Below are 19,820 nucleotides of genomic sequence, written 5' to 3'. Positions count from 1 at the left end.
GATGGGACATCTGTCCCTTTAAAAATTCTTTACTGCGCGGCATAAGCGTCTGTATATCATTTTCTCGTCGCCGTTTCCCCGCTCGGCCTTGGAGTTTAGTACCGGCAGTCGCGAGACTGAATTATCGGTAAAAGTTTCAACTTGGACAAAGTTGCTTTTAGACTCTTATGAACATTTGTTGCGTTTGTTTGAAAATCAGAAGAACAATCATGGCACAAGGTGAGCCCTCATTACACGGCGTGAAAGGAAAGTCCCAATTTGTCACCTGGTCGCGTTTGGCCGACACGGTTGCTGCGGCACTTATCGGCAGAGGAGACCGTTTGCGTGAATAAACCAAGTAAGACGGAAATTGAAACCGCCGTCTCATTAACTGTCGACGTTTGATGTTTGAACAATGGCCACTGGTAATGAAGTGCGTCAGTAGTAGGGGCGGAAAAAAAAGACACGTCCATATTTCTTTTGTCTGAGTTGAAAGAGAAAAATGTGGGCTGCCTGTCTTTTATATGAATCAATATGGAGGACATTTTGAGCGTTGAAGTTCATTTAAATCATTGTAAATCCTGAGTCTGGATCAGATCTGGATTTGTTTGTTTACATTAGGCTACCGATCCATGTCCGGATTCATTTGAAATCATGTTCAATCCTGAGTCTGGTTCAGATCTGGATTTGTGTGTTTACATTAGGCCACCGATCCAGATCTGGGGGCAAGCGGTCAGGTTCACTACCGACTGGTCAACCATCAAAAGCTTTTCTCCATCAATGCCACGGGAGCCATCAAGACCGTGCTGCCGTTGGACAGAGAGGTACCATTCATGTTCAATTCCATCACCCGCAATATAAAATACCAGCGAGTGACATTTCCAACTCTCCCATCTAAGGTAAAGGCTCACTACTTTCTCATCGTGGAGGCCTGGGACGGCGCCGTGGACCCGCGGCGGTCTAGACAAACGCTGTCGGTCACGGTCCTGGATGTGGACGACAACAGCCCCGTGTTTGGCCAACAAACGTACAACGTGGAGCTGCCGGAGAACAGCCCCAAAGATACTTTGGTTCTTAAGCTGCACGTAAGTGGACTGTGCTCACAATTGGTAGAACCCGTCAATTTCTAATCTATAGTTGTAGTTCCAGATCGGTCTTGGTCTCAGGACCGCTTTTCACGGCCTATGTCCCGGAACCAAAGGTCTCGATACTCTCTAGACTCGATAAGGTCTCACTTGTATTTCTCTGATTCGCTTAGGCCATCGACGCCGATCTGCGCTCCAACCTAACCTATCGCATCAGAACCGACGGTTCCAGCGAGGAGATTCTTCGGCTTTTTCGCCTTGACCCAATCACGGGAGAGTTATTTGTGCAGAAAGTTCTGGACTTTGAAGCCTTGAGCCCTTCCAGTTCTTCTTACACGTTCACCGTGGAGGCCTTGGACACCGAGGGGACCATGCCTCCGGGCTTGGCCTCCGTTACCGTCACCATCACGGTGCGTTTGTGCGCATCTTGACTGACCCTTTCTTAGTTCTTCTAGCGAAACCCCGTTCTTTCAAAAGTCGTAAAGCTGACTCGGCGCTAATGCTGTTCATTTCGCCGCAGGACGTGAATGACTTTGCTCCAGTCTTTAGCCAGCCAATGTACCGCGGCATGGTCGCCCCCAACGCCGTCAAGGGGACCATCGTAACCACGGTGATGGCCAACGATTCCGACCCCGCGGTAAGCGTCTGAAAAGCGACCTTCAAAAGCATCTGCTGAGTCACATCACATTTGATTTAAAGCCAGCTGATTAGAAGGAAGTGACAGAATAATTTGCTCTTGAATCCTGTCAAAAATCTCTTATGATAAATATGAATGACCAAGGACATGGCAGTATTGTGTAAGATCCAGGGCATTATTGCAAAAGAATGCAAATGGGGGTAGGAAGAAAATGATCATGAACCAAAAAAAATCATAGCGTGGATGTCAACACTGGCCGTTTGAAAGCGCAATCTTCCTTTTGAGTCACACTACTGCTGTCAAGCTACACGACGAGCTCCATCAATTCAGGCTTCTCTTCCCTCTGAGGAAAAGAAAGAAAGAATATTTTGTCGGCGGCTAGACGCAATAAAGCGGCGCGCCCCCGTGCTCAGACGAAGTCAACGGCACCCTTACCGCTGGCGGATACATATACAAGTAGGCGTTTATGTCATTTATATCCTCTATCTAGTTCTTCAATTTACTTTTCCGTTTGTGCTGAGTCGGCAGCGGGAGCTGGGGGACTCGCTCACTTGGTCGCCTGGCAATAAAAAATCAAGGTGGTTGTTAAAAAGCGTACGCTTTGCTTAGGGAGACATTTTCAACCTTGCAATCTGATGACATTTGAATACTTGATTCAATTTTTTTTTACCGACGGACGACGCCTTGAGATACAAGCGACCTGATTTTTTCCCAGAAGGCCGAGAGTCTTTTATTCGAGTAAATTTAATCCCTCTAATACATGACTCTATTTTGTGTTTCCGTTCACGGCCGAGAATCTAATGGTGTGATTACATCCTGATTAATTCTTTGCATTTTCAATTTAGCCAACAAGGCATAAAAAAAAAACCCTTGCTGCCGGTTTCTTTCTTAAGCGGCGTTTCTGGTCTCCGCAGGGAACGCCAGCTGGTCTGGTGCGCTATAAAGTGGATGACAAGGCTTATTCCTACTCGGCCAGTATATTCGAGGTGGAGGAACTCACCGGAAACGTTGTCACGAGAGTCAACCTCAATGAGGAACCCAACCTTAAATTCAGTGTGAGTAGACGCATCAAACGATTTTGTCAAGAATAATTACCCAGAAAATCATTCTAATGTAAAAAATATTTTTGTTCCCAGCTGGTTGTGGTAGCCTACGATGACGGCGAGCCGGTTAAAGAAAACACCACGCTGGTGGAGATCACCGTCCTTCAGCCCTCCATCATTCCCATCTTTACTCAGGAGGAATACAGGTACGGACTAGTTGTTTACAATCTCCGCCATCTAGTGGTGGACAGTGCGAATACACCTAAAATAACCAGCACAAATGATTTCCTGTGTTATCCAATGCCGCCATCAATACATTGTGCTTCTCACGTGAAGCTCTTATCTAATCTAAGGAAAATGCTGAGAGGTGTTCTCCAAAGGGAGCAACGGCAGGTAGTCATTTCAAACGTCATGAATATCAAACAGCTAATATCATGTGCGGCCGCGTGTGTAATCCCTTTATTTATTGAATGATTCATTTCGTTTCCTAATCAATGCGTGTGACCGCTAACGCATTTTGAATTAATTATCGACATGATTATTGAACAGAGGCTTACCGTTGCACCATCGTGGTTTTAAAGGCTTACTAATGCAGCCTAATGAATTTTGATGCTTCCTCGCGGCAGTCGGAGAGCCACGGGCGAGGCCGAATACGTAATATTGATTTGTATACCGAACGGGAGAATGGCAATGGATGGGAGAGCGCTTGTGCGGCAGCAATGTATCATCTCTTGTTTCTCCCGTGAAGAATTGCAAGCGCTCGGCGGTGGCGCTCTCCGGTTCGAGTCGATTGATGGATGTGCTATGCTAATGCTATGCTAACGTGGGAACTGGTGCTCAAATGGAAACCATGAATGAATCCCCTACCGCCAATCGCAAACACCCCCAAATAACTACCCGCCCCCTTCAAAAAATTTGGGATTTGCTAATGTGCCAAAGAACTACTTTTATCCAAAACAGGGCTCTGGGCTCTCATTCAATGGCCTCTTTGCACCTGCACCCTCAGTATGCAGTCCACATCGCACGCACATGAATAGTTAACGGCGCCCACTGGCAATTAGCAGCGAGGGGGGATTAAGTGAACAGAAGGAAAATATTGCCCGCCGAAAGATTATTTCAAACAACGCCGAGCTTCCGTGTGTCAATTTTCGTGTTGCTTTGCGTGTGTGCAAAAGCAGGTTTGGCGCCCGTGCTGTCACAATGCCCCGCAGCTTGTTCCGAGCTTAATGGATCTAATTATCACCCGGTTGCAAGCTTTGTGAACCCAATCACCTCCAAAAAAATCAAAAGCTTTGCCATTCATAGCGTGAAGTGGCGGGATCACACGCGACCATCGGAGAATTGCGCCGATTCTGTTCAGGAATCGTGGAGCGGAGAGTTTTGTTCTCTCAGCCCGGCTGTCGCTTGGACGTTGAGCGATGCATCTATTACTTGTGGCAAATTGATCCGCTGTTAATTCATTGCGACTGCACGGGCGCAATCCTTAATCTCGCTCTTGGAACTAATAGAATGCTTGCTGCAAACACACACACACACACACACACACACGCCTAAGCGGGATCTACAAGTAATCCCTTCTATCTGATTCGACTAATTAAGGAAGAATTGTTAAGTTGGATAACAATCTCACTCTTTCATGACCCAGTGATCTCATTTAGATGTTTTTTTTTTTCCCTGTGACTGCTTTCAAACACAAACAAGAAACTGCGGTTCTCGCCAAAGCTGGGCGTACACTTAAAGAACGTTCAAGACAGAATCTTCGAGTGTTGAATAGTGTTGAAGCTTGAAAGAGATCGTGGAGGAGGAAAAAAAAAAATGTGTCAGGCTCAAGTGGGCACAAGGTAAAGAGAAATTGCCCACCGGGCAGACACTAAATGCCTGGCTGGCTTTGATTCTCAAATTCTTGGGTACAGCCGCCCGGGCCCCGTTGAGCTTTGGAATTTCAATCAAAACGGAGCTTTTGGAAAAGGCAGATGCGGTCCGAGGTCACGCGGGAGCGACATGGAACACAACAAATAGAAAATGTCTTTTTGGGAATTTAAAGGCTACGTCGTGATTGAAACCCTGCCATCAAATCCGAAATGTCAGTACACAAGATTTTTCTGTTCTCCTGTTTCAAGGGCACCCCCCCCCCCCCCCACAGATTGTGACCTATGACCCCAGCCCCGCTCACTCCCACCACAGCTTTGCACGCCGGATGAAAGCGGTCGGGATCTTTGGGCGGTTTATGTTGTTGATTGCGGTGAGAACACGACAAGAAGCCTGATTGCGATATGACCGCCGAGAAGTGAATCGGCTGTCGAGTGCCTCGGAAAAATTTGGGGACAAAGGATAATGAAAGCTGACAAGGATTGATGAAGTGGACCGTGGAGACAAAGAGCTTTCGATGAAAGAACTTTCCGTCAAATTGTTATCATAGCACTCAAAGAGGTCATTTATCAACACGTGAAGATACTTCTGCTGACTCAGCTCTTTTTTTCCCCCGAAACTTTGAGCCCCTCTTAAGCCCGCTGCGTATTTCAAGCGGGCTTCCATTCAGGTTGAGAGCCATTTGTTTGATAGTCGCGTTTGGCAATTACAAGCCGTGGCTGCCGTCAAGGGCGAGGCGGCGGCGAGGCGGAAGACAAACGTCGAGGTGCCGACTTCCCTGACAGAAAAGGCGAGAGGAAAGAAAGAGTCGCTGACTGAAATGAAGACGTGGAGAGAGGCATGAGATGGCGGGAGGGGAAAGTTCGGCAGAGTACAAAAAGACTATTTTTAGCACCCAGACACGGATGTGACAGCCTCTTTGGGACTAGTAATGGCGGACGACTCCCGGATGGGTTGCATTTCAATTGAGCGTATTGTTAAAAACTTTCCCAATGAGTCATTTCTTGTGAAGTTCCGGGACTGGAGTTAAAAAAACTATCGTCAAAAGGGGTGCCTCAAGGATTCAGTCTGAGCGCGAGTTAATGGAGACAAAAACAAAGCTGGGCTCTTATCTGTAAATTCACCTGCCACTTCTTTTTTAATTATCGGATGCCATTTTTCAATTTTCGTGTTATCAGTATCGAGCCAGATTGCTCTAGTTAGCGAGCCTGGTCCATCTGGCCAGGACAACGCGAACAAAACAAAAATCTCTGCAGATGATTACCTAAGAGCAAATAGCCACTGCCGTTTAAATGTTGATATTTTCCGACAAAGAGCGTTGAACTTTTGATACGCTCATTTTCCAATGTCACCTTGAGTTTAATTGGAGCAGGCCACTTGTTCATATTTTTTTTGGCTGACATTTAGCAAAGCGTGCTAATTCGTCGTGAAGAGACAACTTCTGCATTGACATTTATCCGTCGGCGTAAGGATTCGTTATCGGAGAACAATTAATGCTTTGCCTGAGCGTACTGAAAATAAAATGATTCTTTGCTGCGTTATTAATTTCCAGGCCTCTGCTAAAATATAAAAACATATATACTCAAATACTCAAAGTCTATTTTTTGGAAAACTCACCGACGCAGATCATCTTTAATCGGAAGAAATAGAAAGGGGTGCATCGGAAGTACTTGACAGATATTTGAAACCGGGCCTCCGGAGTAACGTGAAGGCCCCGAATAACGCCTATCCATATTTAATGTCACTAACGGCACCCGCCGCTCGACTCTTCCTAGGTTTGCCCCCGTGAGCGAGGAAGCTGCGGTCGGAACCGCCGTGGGAGTCATCCTGGCGGCGGCTGTCAATCAAACCATCGTGTACTCCATCGTCGAGGGCAACGAGGGAGGTGAGCGAAGCGATCTGCATGACCGCCACGTATAGCTTGGGCGTTTGGAGCAATCATTTCACAAATTTTGTATCTGACGGCTTCCCCCGTTGCAGGTGCGTTTGCGTTAAATAACAAAACGGGATTAATCTCCACGGCCAAACGGCTGGACTACGAGGCCAACTCCAGCTACCTTCTCAAGGTGGAAGCAGACTCCATGAGGGTGGTCTCATCGAACCTCCGAGCTCCTTCCAAGAGTGAGTTAAGTCAAACTCTCCTCCTCTGAGGCAGGACGGTCGTGACAATGAACTCCGCGCCGGCGATTTGTTTTTTAATGAGGAAACGTGCGTGAGATGAAAGCTTTCTCATCCATCTCCATGTCTGGCATTTTGTGTCCTTGTAGCCATTTTCACACTTGGTAGCAATTAAACCCGACAGTTAGTCTCATGATAAGTTAGTGGTTGTAAAAATCATTTGTTCAGTCATAGTTGGTATGTGCACATTAGCAACCTTGCATTTTGACAATTCACATGATCCCAAATCAAATGAAACGTATCATAGACTTACCTTACAAAAAATTGTCAATGCTTCATACACACAACAATCTGATGATTAACTAGTTTTGAAATGCGGGACTAGTAAAAAGGGTTTTAAAGAGAAGAACGGTAATAAAATGTGTTGTATGTTTTAAACGTGAAGACAATTTGTCATAAACGGTATGTGCACATTAGCATTTTGACAATTCACATGATCTCAAATCAAATTTGCATCCTAGCATAGACTTACCTTACAGTCAACTGGCAACGTATTATACACAACAATCTGATGATTAACTAGTTTTGAAATCATAGACTAGTAAAAACTGTTTTAAAAATAAGGTTGGTATTAAAACATTTGAAGACAATTTGTAATTGTAATGCGGGCCACATAAAATGATGTGACGGCCCTATCTGACCCCCGGGCCTTGGGTTTAACACCATAGCTGAACCGTGACGGTAACCTACCTGTCTTTGTGGGACGTCAGAGCGGTTGTCTCTTAGATCGAGTTGGAAAACGTCTTTCTCAAAACAATCCTTCCATTCATCATTTTCAGAGTGTAGCATGTCTTTCCTGCGTGGCAAAGGATTTGGAGTCATCAAATGTTTTCACGTTATCAATGTTCTATTATGTGAAAATGGTTGCCTTCTTTTTTTCTTTCTAATCAAAATGACCCAGAGCGTTTGTTTACGGTCCTCCATCCATTCTATCTTGCCCCCAAGAGTGGCGCTCGACTCCTCCCAATTTGCACGCGTCTTAATTGATGTTCGTCTCCTCGCCTTTCTTCTTTAATTATAGTGTTTACGGCGCTGGCTCGGGTTACGCAATTTAACTCTTAAGTATTCCGTCAGGAATAAAGCTCCGCATCATTGTGTTCATTAGCCACTCTTCAATTCTCGTCAGGCAGCGATTTTTAATCAGGTAACAAATCAATAGTGTGCTAACGACACGGTGCTCCCATTTTGCGACTTAGGTGCGGGTTTGAATCTAAATCGGCAATTTGTTCTCGACAGTCGAGAGATTTTTAAAGCGACGCCTCCTGTTTTTGTTTGGGTGGAAAAGCCGCAATTGGTTTGTAAGGTCTGACACCATTCTTGGCTATTTTGAATCTTGACTTTGGTTATCCTGTAAACTTCACTATCAGCTCATTTCAGCAACATCATGAGTTTTTTTCTGATCCTCATGGATGCTAATTAACTCATTCACCGCCTACCCAGTTCATGTTCATTAACAGATCTGTAATGTAAACATGGCCACTTCAATTTTGCCATCAGCATTTATTTATTTTTTTTGCTAGCAGGCATTTCAAGTTTTTAAATTCAGAGGCGACTTTTTTTTTTTTTCTTCCCTCCCGCCATCGGATGTCAAGTTGCGCCGCAGGTCTCGATGGAGGCTTATCTTTTGTGGTGACAAGCGACCGCGACGTCAAAGCCGGACCGGACTGGCTTTCAAGTGTCTTAATCTTGCACCTTGCGTTTGATTGCTTTTTTTTGTCGATTTGCTGTGATGCCTAGCCTTCTCATTCCAAACTGATTCCTTCATAGCTTCTCTGCATGTTTCAGGTAACACGGCGGCGGTGGTGATTGACATCCAGGATGAGAACGACCACTCGCCGGTTTTCACCACCTCGCTTTATATCGGGGGAGTAGCAGAGGATGCCAAAACGTTTACTTCAGTCTTGCAAGTGCAGGTAACAAGGATACTGATTTATGGAAAAAAATATATATATTTATTTTGTATATTTATATTTATTATTCTATCCAATTTCTAATTGTAACAGTAGTAGTGAAACTCCTCTTTCTTTATTCAACTAGCCGCCAGTAGTTAAAGCACTTTTTTCTTTACATTATATCCCGATGAGTTTAAATCAGAATGAAACTTGACCTCCTTTCAATTTTTCAGCTTTTCTCTGGTTATGAATTAATGATACGTTTTTTTTTCCAGTCAGGTCTCCAAACCACCAAGGCACGGGCTAAATTAATTGCAAGTACATGGAGTCCACTGTCGTGCCAGTGCATGACGATTATTTAAACAGTTAATATTCAGTAACATGATTCCCTTTGAGGTTATCTCGACTTGTGCTCGTGAACTAATTGGCGCACATCGCTCAGCTGTCTCGGAGACGCTCACATCACAGCAAATAACGACAGTAACCGATTAAAATACCTTCCGGGATGCAAACTAGGTTGTGACACCGCCTCTTTGGGGGCAAGTACAGCGGCGTGTTTTAATGAGCTCCCGAAGCCGCATGAGATTTGCGCGTGGTCTGCGAAAAGCAAACCATGTGCTTCACTATTAGATTGCAGCTTTGAGCTTATTCTTAGATCGCAGCTCTGAGTGGGAGGAATGATGAGAGGCTCATTGTAAATAAGTCCCAACTTTACATTTTTTTTTTGCACATGTATCGAAAGCTCACATCAGTCGTCAGTGGATGAATAGACGGAAGAGGTCGGTCACGGCGGTGAATAAAAGGCTAAGTGGTACAAAAGATGAAGGGAAGGTCGATCTCAGCAGTCTCACTGTAAATAGGAGTGACCTTTGCAAATCGTCCTTTTTCCTTGTAACCAGGTCAAAAGCCGAAGCACGACATTTAGCAACATTTGACTCTCCTTTGGAGCGTTAAAAGTTGAATAAATCCCAGAAGGCTCTTATATTTACAAATGGAAACCACTTTGTAGCTGATTTAGAAAGGGGGGGAAAACACTATTTGTATTACAGTTGAATTTTGTAGGGACTAAATAAGACAATGTGAACTGTAGTGGGCCACAAAAAGAACCCTGTGGTACCCCACATTTAATTCTCTGCAAGGTGACCCAGTTTTGCGACATATTAAAATACATTGGTAACAAGTTGAGTGTGACAAAGACAGATAAATCAGGGTTCATTTTTAAATCAAGGGAGTTTAATTAGAGAAATCTTGATGAATTGTGGCATGTGGCCCACTAATCGGCAAACTTGATTGGATATGAGCACGACATTCTCTGCTACGGAAACTTTTAATGAAAACAGGATAAATTATATCTCCACCTCTGTCTGGATTTTATTTGATATTTCACTTCTTATTGCCCTGTGCATGCTACGCGCTAACGTGTACTGTGCCCATCTCGACGACGTGGGGCCTTCAGCTCAGACCGCCCACCAGATTCGTTTGATGCGGCTACAATAACAAACGATGTAATTAATTAAACTCCGACTGGATGATGATCGTCAAATTAATTCTGGTCGTGATGATTAATTACAATCTTGCAGGCTTTGGACAAAGACACGGGCAACTACAGCTCCATGACGTACCGCCTCGTCAACGCCCCCTTGGCCGGCAAAGACGGCAAAGACAGCAAAGGCGGCTTTGTCATCGAGCCGCTCAGCGGCGTGGTCAAAACGGCCATCATGTATCGGAACATGCGACGGTCCTACTTTAAGTTTGAGGTGGTCGCCACGGACGACTATGGGCGAGGGCACAGCAGCAAAGCGGAGATAGTGGTGAGTTGTTAGGGTTAAAGGTCGTAGTGTTTATTTTTCGCGCATTATCTATTTGCATTTTTTTCTCATGGGCAGGTGTCGGTGGTGAACCAGCTGGACATGCAAGTGGTCGTATCAAATGTCCCACCGACGTACGTGGACAATAAGAAAGACAAACTGCTCAGGTAACGGCGATAAGGCCTCAGCTTGAAGACCGTTTCCGATGGTTGTGAACTCATTCACTGCCAAACCCATTTAATATCGAAGTACTTTCTCAGAGGAGCTTGGGTCTTTTTTAGCGCTGTACACAAATAGAAAGACACTTTCCCTGCTGCGAGGAGATGTTTTGCAGGGACAGGAATCAATGTTGCACAGTAGGTGGTCGATCTACCCTTGATGTCAAGATTCTAAAGAGGTTGAAGAAATGGGCATTTGTGTGGGTCTAGGGCACGTAATGCTGTCGCCTGTGTTTAACCAATGAGGTTTATTTTTTTCCTCGCCAGTATTTTGGAGCGCTACGTGCAGGAGCAGATTCCCGGAGCGAAGGTCTTCGTGGAAGCCATCGGTCCCCATCGTCACGGCGATGGACTGGAACAAGAGGACTACACCAAATCCGACCTAATGATTTACGCTATCGACCCGCTGACAAATAGAGCCGTGGCCAGACAGGAGCTCCACAAGTAAGGGCTTTGCCACCTGATTGAGAAGCTCCATTGATGTTGGCTTGTCTTCTTAACGAGCGTTTACGTGTGTTTGGCTAAAGGTTTCTTGACGGAAAACTGCTTGACATCAACAAAGAGTTCCAGCCCTTCATGCCCCCCGGCGGGCGCATTCTGGAAATCCGAACCCCGGAAGTGGTGACCAGCGTGAAAAAGGCCGCGCAAACTGTGGGCTACACAGAGGGGGCGCTGTTGGCCCTGGCGGTCATCATCATCATCTGCTGTGTGCCCGCCATACTTGTGGTTATCATCACCTACAGGCAGTACGCGCACATTATTTTGACCTTCGACAAGCAAATTCATATGTACACCTCAACTTCATTTCTTAATGTCTAAAGAAAGCAAAGCTGAAAAGTGTAGAGGCTCACATAAAGAACCCTGTGGAACGCCACATTTAATTCTCTGTCTTGACAGCAAGAAATGATGCCCGTGTCTAATTTCTTTTCTCTCTATGGCTCTTTCTTGTTCTCTTTATCGTTTTTCCGCTGAACTCTTCATTGGCAGATTTAAAGAGTGAGTACAGTTTTTTTTCCTGTCTTTCTCAAGGACTCGTGTAGTGAGCGATTTACTAGCAACTTTCTTCTTTCTTTATAGACGGCAGGAAGAGTGTGCCAAGACCGCCCGAATCCAGATGGCGCTGCCGAGCAGCAAACCCGGAGGGGGCACTGCCAACAACTTATATGAGGAGCTCGGCGACAACGCCATGTAAGTGTTGATAAGGCGTGACGATTTTTTTTTGGGGCGTAGTAACTATTTTATTGTGGCACACACCTTTACCGCAACAAAACACGTAAAGTGCTTGCTTCAGGTCCACAAGTCATTAGCCTTTCAGTATATTTTCCATGAGGCACTACAAGGCAGTTTTGCACCTTTAATGATATGCTCACAATTTGTTGTAGCTCCCTCAGTATCCCCCAAGCACACTTGGCTTAATATAATCTTGACACTTTTCTCCGTCTCAACCGGTTAGACGAGATTCAAACAGCGGCCGCATGCAGCGATGCCTTATTAATTTCCAACCTCAGGTTTTAACAAGCCGGCGCGGCGCGCTCCTCCACGCACTCAAGGCGGCGCAGCGCGAGATAGTTTAATTTAGATTTCCTTTCCGAGGCACAAAGATGAAGTTGTGAGGAAGCCCGTATCAGCATTCCACGCATCGCCGCTCCCATCGTCTGTTTTCGACACGCTCGAAACATGAGAGCCACGCGTGTGCCAGACGAGGCGCGCTCAATCAAAAAAAAAAAACAGACAACGCGGCGTTTCACACGGGTGGCCTCGACGTGCGAAAAAACAACATAGAGTTGAGATAATTGAAATAAATGCAGATAATTATTTCCAAGGCGGCCACCACGGGTGATCGTTAGTTCCACTGATAAGATGCAGAGTGTTGATGTTTTGTGTAACATGGAGTACAAACGTTTTGTCATCAAAGAATAAAAGCAGGGCAAAAGTTTGCGCGGTCGTAATTGCGGTCTGGTATCGACTTTTAATTCATTTTAGTTGCTGCTGCCTCTGGGTGGTTTCCATTACCTTTGGAGTTTTGTTGTTGTTGTTGACCGACTTACCATAAGAATCCACAAAACATATTTGGATTCTCAGCACTGTATTGACAATGATCTTACTCCTGTTGGTTCTCTCCCTGATCCGAGAACCAACACTGTGTTCTGGAAATGTGCATTACTTTAGCTGTTCCATAATCTATTTATTGTACTTCTTCCTCTGAATGTTAAACACATCTGACCTTATCTTGCTGCCGTTTGGCAAAAGCGACAGACAAAAGTGAGTAAAATGGTCAGAAGTGCTCCCCCCCTCCCCGTGCTTGTAGCGAGCGCAAGGTTGAACGAAACGTTCAAGGTGGAAGCCGACGCTGCGGAAGTCTGCGGAGTTTTCTTTTCGCCCTCCAAGAAGCCGTTCGGCAAATATGCGTTCAATCGCTCGTTTGTCAAAGGGAACTCTGCAAACTCTCGCGGCTCGGCGGGAAAACGATTGATCCTTCCCCCGCTGTCCTTGTGATACAGTGGCTTCTCCGCTTTGAGTTGACAGTGTTTGCCGTCTTTTAGTTTCCCAGACCTTATCCGTCACGTCTTTGCACGCTTCATCTCTACTTTTTACGGCCGCAGCTTGGACGAAAGCGATCACCAACGCCTGATCTCCGATTTCGCAACCCGGGCCATCGCCGCCCACAGGCAGTGCGTCGCTAACGGAGGGGTGCTCAACAAACTCCCCAAGTCCGAGTCCAGCATCACCTTTCTGTCGGACGAAAACCCTCTGACCATCAAAAATCCCATCTACCGCGAAGACGGAACCTTGAGCAGTCCGGAGACTCTAGGACGGAGCCAGAGGACGAGAGACCTTCTCGGGCACTTCTCTCCTTCCAGGAAAGGTCTTCGGGAGGCCTGGTTGAGGATGAGCTCCCCCGGAGGAGACCACTTTGGTGGCTACAGCGGCAGTGACAGCGGGAGGGGATCGGGAGGCGGCCACAGCTTGACACTCCCTTCGAGGCTACATCGCAGAGACATCTACGATAGCTTGAGGAGGCAAGTGGTTATGGATCCTGTCCAGTGGGAACTGGAGCTTCTGAAGGCGGAATTCAGAGAGAGCAAAGACGCCGGGCTGGACTCGCCCTTTGAGCACGGCTTGGATTCAGATCAGATGGTGAGCCCGGGCCTCGAGCCCAAGCTGACGGTCAAACAACAGGCCCGACAGTTTGAACAGCAGGCCGTCCAGGAAATTAAACAAAAGCGGGACGTGCAGCCGTCGCTCTCACCTGATATTGTACTTTCTGTTTACCCGGACTCTCCCCAGCACCCCAAGTACATCTCCGCCCCAAGCGTTCCAAACGTTCGGGCTCAAGAGAGTCCCCCGAGTATCATAATCACCCAAACGGACGGGGGGACGCCTCCGCCGAGCCACAAGCCGACGCCGCCCGTGTTACGACGCTTTGGGTCGGGTCTGACAGAAAAGCAGGAAGACAGACTTCAGGTGCATTTGGACATTATCCCGGATCCTCCTTCCACTCCAGCGCCGCCGCCGCCCCCTTCTGCTCCAGCGCCGCCGCCGCCCCCTTCTGCTTCTGCGCCTTCCCCACCGACACCCCCCTGCACTCCCCCACCTCCCGTCCACCAAGCTTCTCCTCCCCCTTCTCCCCTCCCTGGCTCCAACCGCCAGGCTCCTCGGCCGCCGCCTCCCCCTCCGCCGCCCCTCCCTCCCCCTTTGTCGCCCTCACTGTTGAGGCCGTCCACCTTTGTGCTCCCTTCATTTTCAGAGGCCCCCGCGCTGCGACCCGTGACCCTCCGCACCCCGCCCCCACCTCTCCCTGCAGAACCGGAACCTCCCCGCAGGGAGCTGAAAGGCATCCTTAAAAATATCCAGAATATCGCAGACATCGAGAAGTCCGTAGCCAACATGTTCAGCCAGATCGATCGGAAACAGGTCCCGCTTGTAAAGGTCATGAAAAAGCAAGCGGCTTCCGATTCCGTGGACTCGCTTGACTCCTCGGATGTATTAGCTGGAGGAGAAGGAGTTGAGGGAGGAGTAGAAGTAACCACTTCACCTCCGCAGATTCAGCCAAAGCCAAACATGAACTCCATCGTGGTGGAGCTGGAGAAACGATTCCCCCCTCAGTCTACGGTCCTCTAACCTTCACCTCCGGGGGTTTTCAGTGTCGGGTATCTGACCAAACATCTTTCCGAGTGAACTGAACATTTTCTCAGGCTGTGCTGTCATTGTGCTGAGAGATTCGCCGGCGTGTTTTTTGCCGATGACACGATGACCTTTTGTTCTTTTTCTCTGTTTTTTCTACGATTAGATCGATGTTGCGTTGGAACTTTTTTTTTTTTTCCAAAGTCTCATCTACCAGAACTATTCGTTGGTGTTTACCGTTTCATTTGATCTACTTGGGTTGATTGATGTAGACTTATTTAATGTTAACCACAAACTGCGCCACGTTTTTACAACTGTTACCTATCGGGATCAATTGTGTGACCTGTTTTTCTCAATAAAATGCACCAATCTCAACTGTGAGAACATTGTAGCAATCTATAGCAATCCAAGACTTTTCTTGAACGACTCCAGCGTAGCTTTGTGACATGAAAGTGAAAAATGACAAGTGGGATCATGCATTGTAGTCAAGAAACTAATAATGTTTGCTCTGTTGTGTTTCTGTCACACACATACACACACATGGTGAGTCAAGGTGGAGAAAAATATAAAAGGAGTCAATCATCGCACGTGTGTTTGTGACACAGCACAGATTGTCTGCAGGCTTTTTGTCTCCAGAGGACCTAATAATGTGCCTGTCAGAGCGGGCGAGGGCACGCGGGTAGACTTATCGCACACACGTGCTTGTTTTTCTTTGACCCGCAAAGCACCTTTGAAAGCGGTAATTCATCTGTTTATCACGTCTTCGTGTGCTCTCGGAGCCGCCGTGTCCATCTTTTTTCTCGGAATCGGCTCGCGCTCATCCAAGCGTCTTCCATCATGCTTTTCACACTTTCATTTGAACTCTGAATCCTATCTCTTGCTCTCAGATTTTTTTTATTTTTTTTTTATTAACCAAGTCTAGCAATAAGCCTTTTTAGTGACTGCTGTCACCATCTGTGCTCTGAGACATGTTTTTTTTTTTTCCAGACACATACTAATATTGACAATTGATATCATGGTACTACTTCAGATTCAACCAAATGTGAACTGTTGGATGAGTAATTTGGATTGACTTACAGAATGTATCTGCTCCTCCTCTTCCTTTGTGCCCCGCCCCTTGTGCAGTCGTAGGTACGGACAACACGAGGTAGGTGTCGGGCTTGCCGTCCATTTGTGGCGTTGCATGGCCGCCGCCTTTGTTTTCGTTTCTCATTTCTGCACGCCTGTTTTACCCAAAAAAAGAATCATTCAGTATTGTCATTTCTTTTATCTTATCCGCATCTTGACCGTTGAACAGATTTGAATGAACGAATGACATCAATTTGTATTGTTGGACGACTCTTTGCTAAAACAAAACCAGATGTGTGAGCTTTATGTCCTCAATTTGTGCTGCCATCTCCTACTTCTCTTTCCTTCTGGAAGACACAGCAGCTCCTCCGACCTTCTCTCCTCAGACCTGAGGTACTCTGTCTCCTTCTTTAACCTCTTGTTGACTCATTTAAATGACTCGTCAGCATGTCTGCCTGCTCTGTGTGTGTGTCCATGTTGTGTTAACGCTGCGTCCTTCTGCCAGGAGTTATCCATGGAGTCTGGTATCGATCCAGGTCAGGACTACTACACACAGGATTACTACAACTATGAACATGGGTCAGTAACGTCTGCATTGCTCCGTGTAGAAATTGCCGGTGTCCCGCAAGGCTCTATGCTAAGACCCTTCATGCTCTCCCTATGCTTTAAGCATTATTATTGGCAGTAATGAAATGATTGAATACACTTAAAAAATTTTTTAAAAAGCCTCAAATTGACACCTGAACTAAAACTTCTTGAGCTAATACAGATAAAAAGCTATACAGACCTTCTTTGGTTATCTTCTGGAGAACACAAAAAGATACGCTCGCTCAAAGCATTTGTGAATGAGACAATGATGGATTTCCTCCCCGCGGAGTGTGTATGCGTGTGTACGTGTTGTTCTCGGCCAACGCCGAGGGAGTGTGTAGAATGGTGTAGAAATGATCATTACAGCTGCATCTTGCCACCCACATGAATGCACAACAGCACACTTGTGCATATGTAGAATGCAAGTTCACCAACCGCAAGGCTCGCTCATTATTTCATCCTAACTTTGTAAACACAAAGCTAATTCCGTTTAGGTTGTGTAGCAACATTGCTAATCAGGCAGCCTGCCATGGAAACACACACAATAGGCCAGATGCTGCTGGCTTGCAGCAAATTCCACAAACTCATTTTTGTGTGTGTGTGTACATAAACGGGAAGAGCAAAATGACACGGTGCGACCCTGCGGGATTCATATCTAATCGCCGTGTCTGTCGCATTTGTTCGGGTTCAAGCTTTGCTGGAAGACAAAGCGCCAAACAAAGTTTCTGACACAGTACACAACGCAACTGACAAATAATACGAGAACAAACAAAGGGCTTTGTGTTTTTCCATCGTGCAAATGTGCTAATTGCACCTGGAGCTCTCCCTTGAGGAATCCATAAAATTCGAAAGGGGAACAAAACAATCCTTTTTTGCAAAAGCATCGAAACAACTTCAAGTGATTGAACATGTTGCAATCATTTTTTAGCTTATTGATTACTGTATTCCCGATTGACTCCCAATGTTTGACTGCCCCCTGCTGGCTATTAGTGGGAATGTACACTGCATATTAACTGGACATTGGCCATGCAGTTGGAGCTTTGAAATCCCTTCGGTACTTAGTACTTTAGATTTAGTGTCCATACTGGAAGGCTTAGCGAGGGTGCTCGTCCTCTCTTTCACACCCTCGATCTATCCACGATTGTTTACCGACTCTCGTCTTTGCCCCATTAGTTTATGACTTGCTTTCTCAATGCGATACGACGGCTTGGCTCGGCTGCGAGCTGAGTGATACACGAGGCAACTTTGCTGTCTCTGGAAAGCCAGCCGAAGAACTGCTGGCTGATTTGTTACTTTAATCACGCCGGCATCTATTGTAGCCAGGATATCATCTTTGGTGCGTGTCATCCAGTCTCTTGTTCCAGGGCCCGAGGTCCATAAGCGCTGATATATCTCTCCCGGAAGTGTAGTAGGACAAAGGGAGAAAAATCGATTCCATTGTTTGGGGGGGGGTCAAGACAACCTGGACAATCTTTTGTTTATTAAGCTTCGTGTCTTCACCTTTGATTGGTTTAAACTCTGAGAAAAGACTCTCGCGTCGTCTAGCCTCCGCACAAATGTGGAATATCCATTCTCGATGCTTTTTGTGCGTGTCTCCAGCTATGAGCTTCCTCAGTACGGCAGTCGGCGGAAGCTGATCTCGCCCTCGGGCCTCTACGATGAGTACGGGGAGGTTGTCGTCAACGACGACGGCAGCTACTACTACAGCCCGCAGGAATCCGACGCAGAGGTAAGCACGAGAGGCTAGAACCGAATACGAAGTGACTACTCTCAATTAGTTTGATTCTGTCAAATAGATTGAAATGACCCCATTTCAACTGCTAAGTAATTCCCCCCAAAAAAGGCAGATAGCGCCACCTATGGTCCACTTTGTGATTGTTCATTCCTTATTCTAAAACCTTTGCTCTGGTTTTGGGGGTGATGCTTCTATGACAGCAGGTTCGAAGACAATTCCAAGGAGGCACCTTCCCGCCCTACCGCCAGACCCGCCCCCAGCCTGCAAACGGCACCGTGAAAACAAACCCGGCGCCCCCCCTAACTGACAAAACGCAGGCACCTGAAGATGGCACAAAGCCAGCGAGTTTGGGCACCCTGGCCAAGCTGAAGGCTCTCGTGAGGTCTCTGCTCTCCTCTGGTCAAACATCTGGGCAGCCCCCGGCCGGCCGCCTGTTGTGGAACAGAGCCAGAATCCAACCAGTGGACGGCAGAGGGAGGTTGGGGGCAAGAGAGGGAGGCGGCGCGGGGAAGGAGTTTGACAAAGAGCAGGCTGCGAAGACAAATAACACGGCGATTGGAAGACGAGAAGATAATGAAAGGATTCAATTGTGGCGAGCACGAGCTGAAAGGGAGAACTGGGCGAGGATTAAGGCGGGTGGAGAGGGATTCGGGGCGGAGCACAGGGGAGAGCTTCCTGGTTTGGTCCCCAACGGCAATCTGGTCGTCAACAGGAATTATCGGCGAGGGTCCGCCCAGGCGGTCCAGCCGCCACGGAAGCAAAAGCTGAACGATACCTTGAGCCTTATCTCGCTTAACAGAAGACTCCGACGCCCCGCCAGGGTGGCTGGCGACGTGTGGAGCAATGACGGCAGGGTTAGGAAGATGTACGACTCTGTCGGAGATATGAGCGTCTCTGCATTCATGTCGAGTCGGGGCGGTCCAGCAGAGGGAGAGAGGTGGGGGAGGCAGGGCAGAGGAAGCTACGGCTCTTCGGAGGGATGGCGCGCCGGGCCCAAACGGTTTCACCGTCAACGCGGTGATCCAGAGTCGGAATTCAGCGACTCCGACCTTCCCAGCTCCAGCATTTCCACCGAGCGAGAAGAATCGGACACGGACAGTCAGTCCAAGAGCGGGGAGGGAGACTCGGAGTCAGGATCAGAGTGTGATGACTCTGGCGGTCAAAGAGCTGCCGCGAGAAATCCCAAGAGGCCAAGCGGAAGGAGTCAACACCAAAAGAACAAGACAGATGTTTCTAAGCCCAAAAAACACGGAGACACCTCAAATGAAGAGCAGAAGCAGAGGTCGCCACCGCAGTCCCTCGACCTCTCAGATGCCCTGTCGCCCATTATGGAGGACACCGAGGGGGAGACAAGTGCCTAGAGACTGATGCAGATGAGGTTCAAGATTTCGATAAGATTTTTGGATGTGCTGCCGTGACCTGCGTGCAATTACTTTCGGTCACTCGCTCTGCCTTTCTTGGTTTGGGTTTGATGTGTTGCATGACCTTTGACCTGACTCGTGCTTCGACTTTGCTTGTTGCTTCTCAATGGAAACAAAGTCTTTCAGGATGTTTCGAGGGGCTCCTGAGCTTGGGAGCCTCACTGTTCCTTCCTC

At 47.1% G+C, this 19,820-nt stretch overlaps 1 protein-coding gene across 1 annotated transcript in view; it reads left to right on the top strand.

Annotated features, from left to right (window-relative positions):
* LOC133171338 (protocadherin-15-like) overlaps positions 1-19,820 on the top strand; it is a 37,927-nt gene that overhangs the window by 17,090 nt on the left and 1,017 nt on the right. Inside the window, exons 20-38 of the mRNA XM_061304621.1 lie at positions 684-803; positions 879-1,064; positions 1,238-1,474; positions 1,585-1,701; positions 2,616-2,756; positions 2,838-2,950; positions 6,389-6,498; positions 6,594-6,734; positions 8,577-8,704; positions 10,264-10,494; positions 10,570-10,658; positions 10,977-11,153; positions 11,237-11,455; positions 11,697-11,705; positions 11,787-11,897; positions 15,960-15,981; positions 16,257-16,295; positions 16,408-16,481; positions 18,090-18,219. Of these exons, the coding sequence (XP_061160605.1) occupies positions 684-803; positions 879-1,064; positions 1,238-1,474; positions 1,585-1,701; positions 2,616-2,756; positions 2,838-2,950; positions 6,389-6,498; positions 6,594-6,734; positions 8,577-8,704; positions 10,264-10,494; positions 10,570-10,658; positions 10,977-11,153; positions 11,237-11,455; positions 11,697-11,705; positions 11,787-11,897; positions 15,960-15,981; positions 16,257-16,295; positions 16,408-16,481; positions 18,090-18,219 (2,394 nt within the window). The remainder of the gene's footprint in view (positions 1-683; positions 804-878; positions 1,065-1,237; positions 1,475-1,584; positions 1,702-2,615; positions 2,757-2,837; positions 2,951-6,388; positions 6,499-6,593; positions 6,735-8,576; positions 8,705-10,263; positions 10,495-10,569; positions 10,659-10,976; positions 11,154-11,236; positions 11,456-11,696; positions 11,706-11,786; positions 11,898-15,959; positions 15,982-16,256; positions 16,296-16,407; positions 16,482-18,089; positions 18,220-19,820) is intronic.

This window comes from Syngnathus typhle, linkage group LG18 (genome assembly GCF_033458585.1).
Source record: "Syngnathus typhle isolate RoL2023-S1 ecotype Sweden linkage group LG18, RoL_Styp_1.0, whole genome shotgun sequence".
Lineage (NCBI taxonomy): Eukaryota > Metazoa > Chordata > Actinopteri > Syngnathiformes > Syngnathidae > Syngnathus > Syngnathus typhle.
Note: the sequence above shows the minus strand (reverse complement) of the source record. Positions and strands in the feature narration are given on the sequence as shown.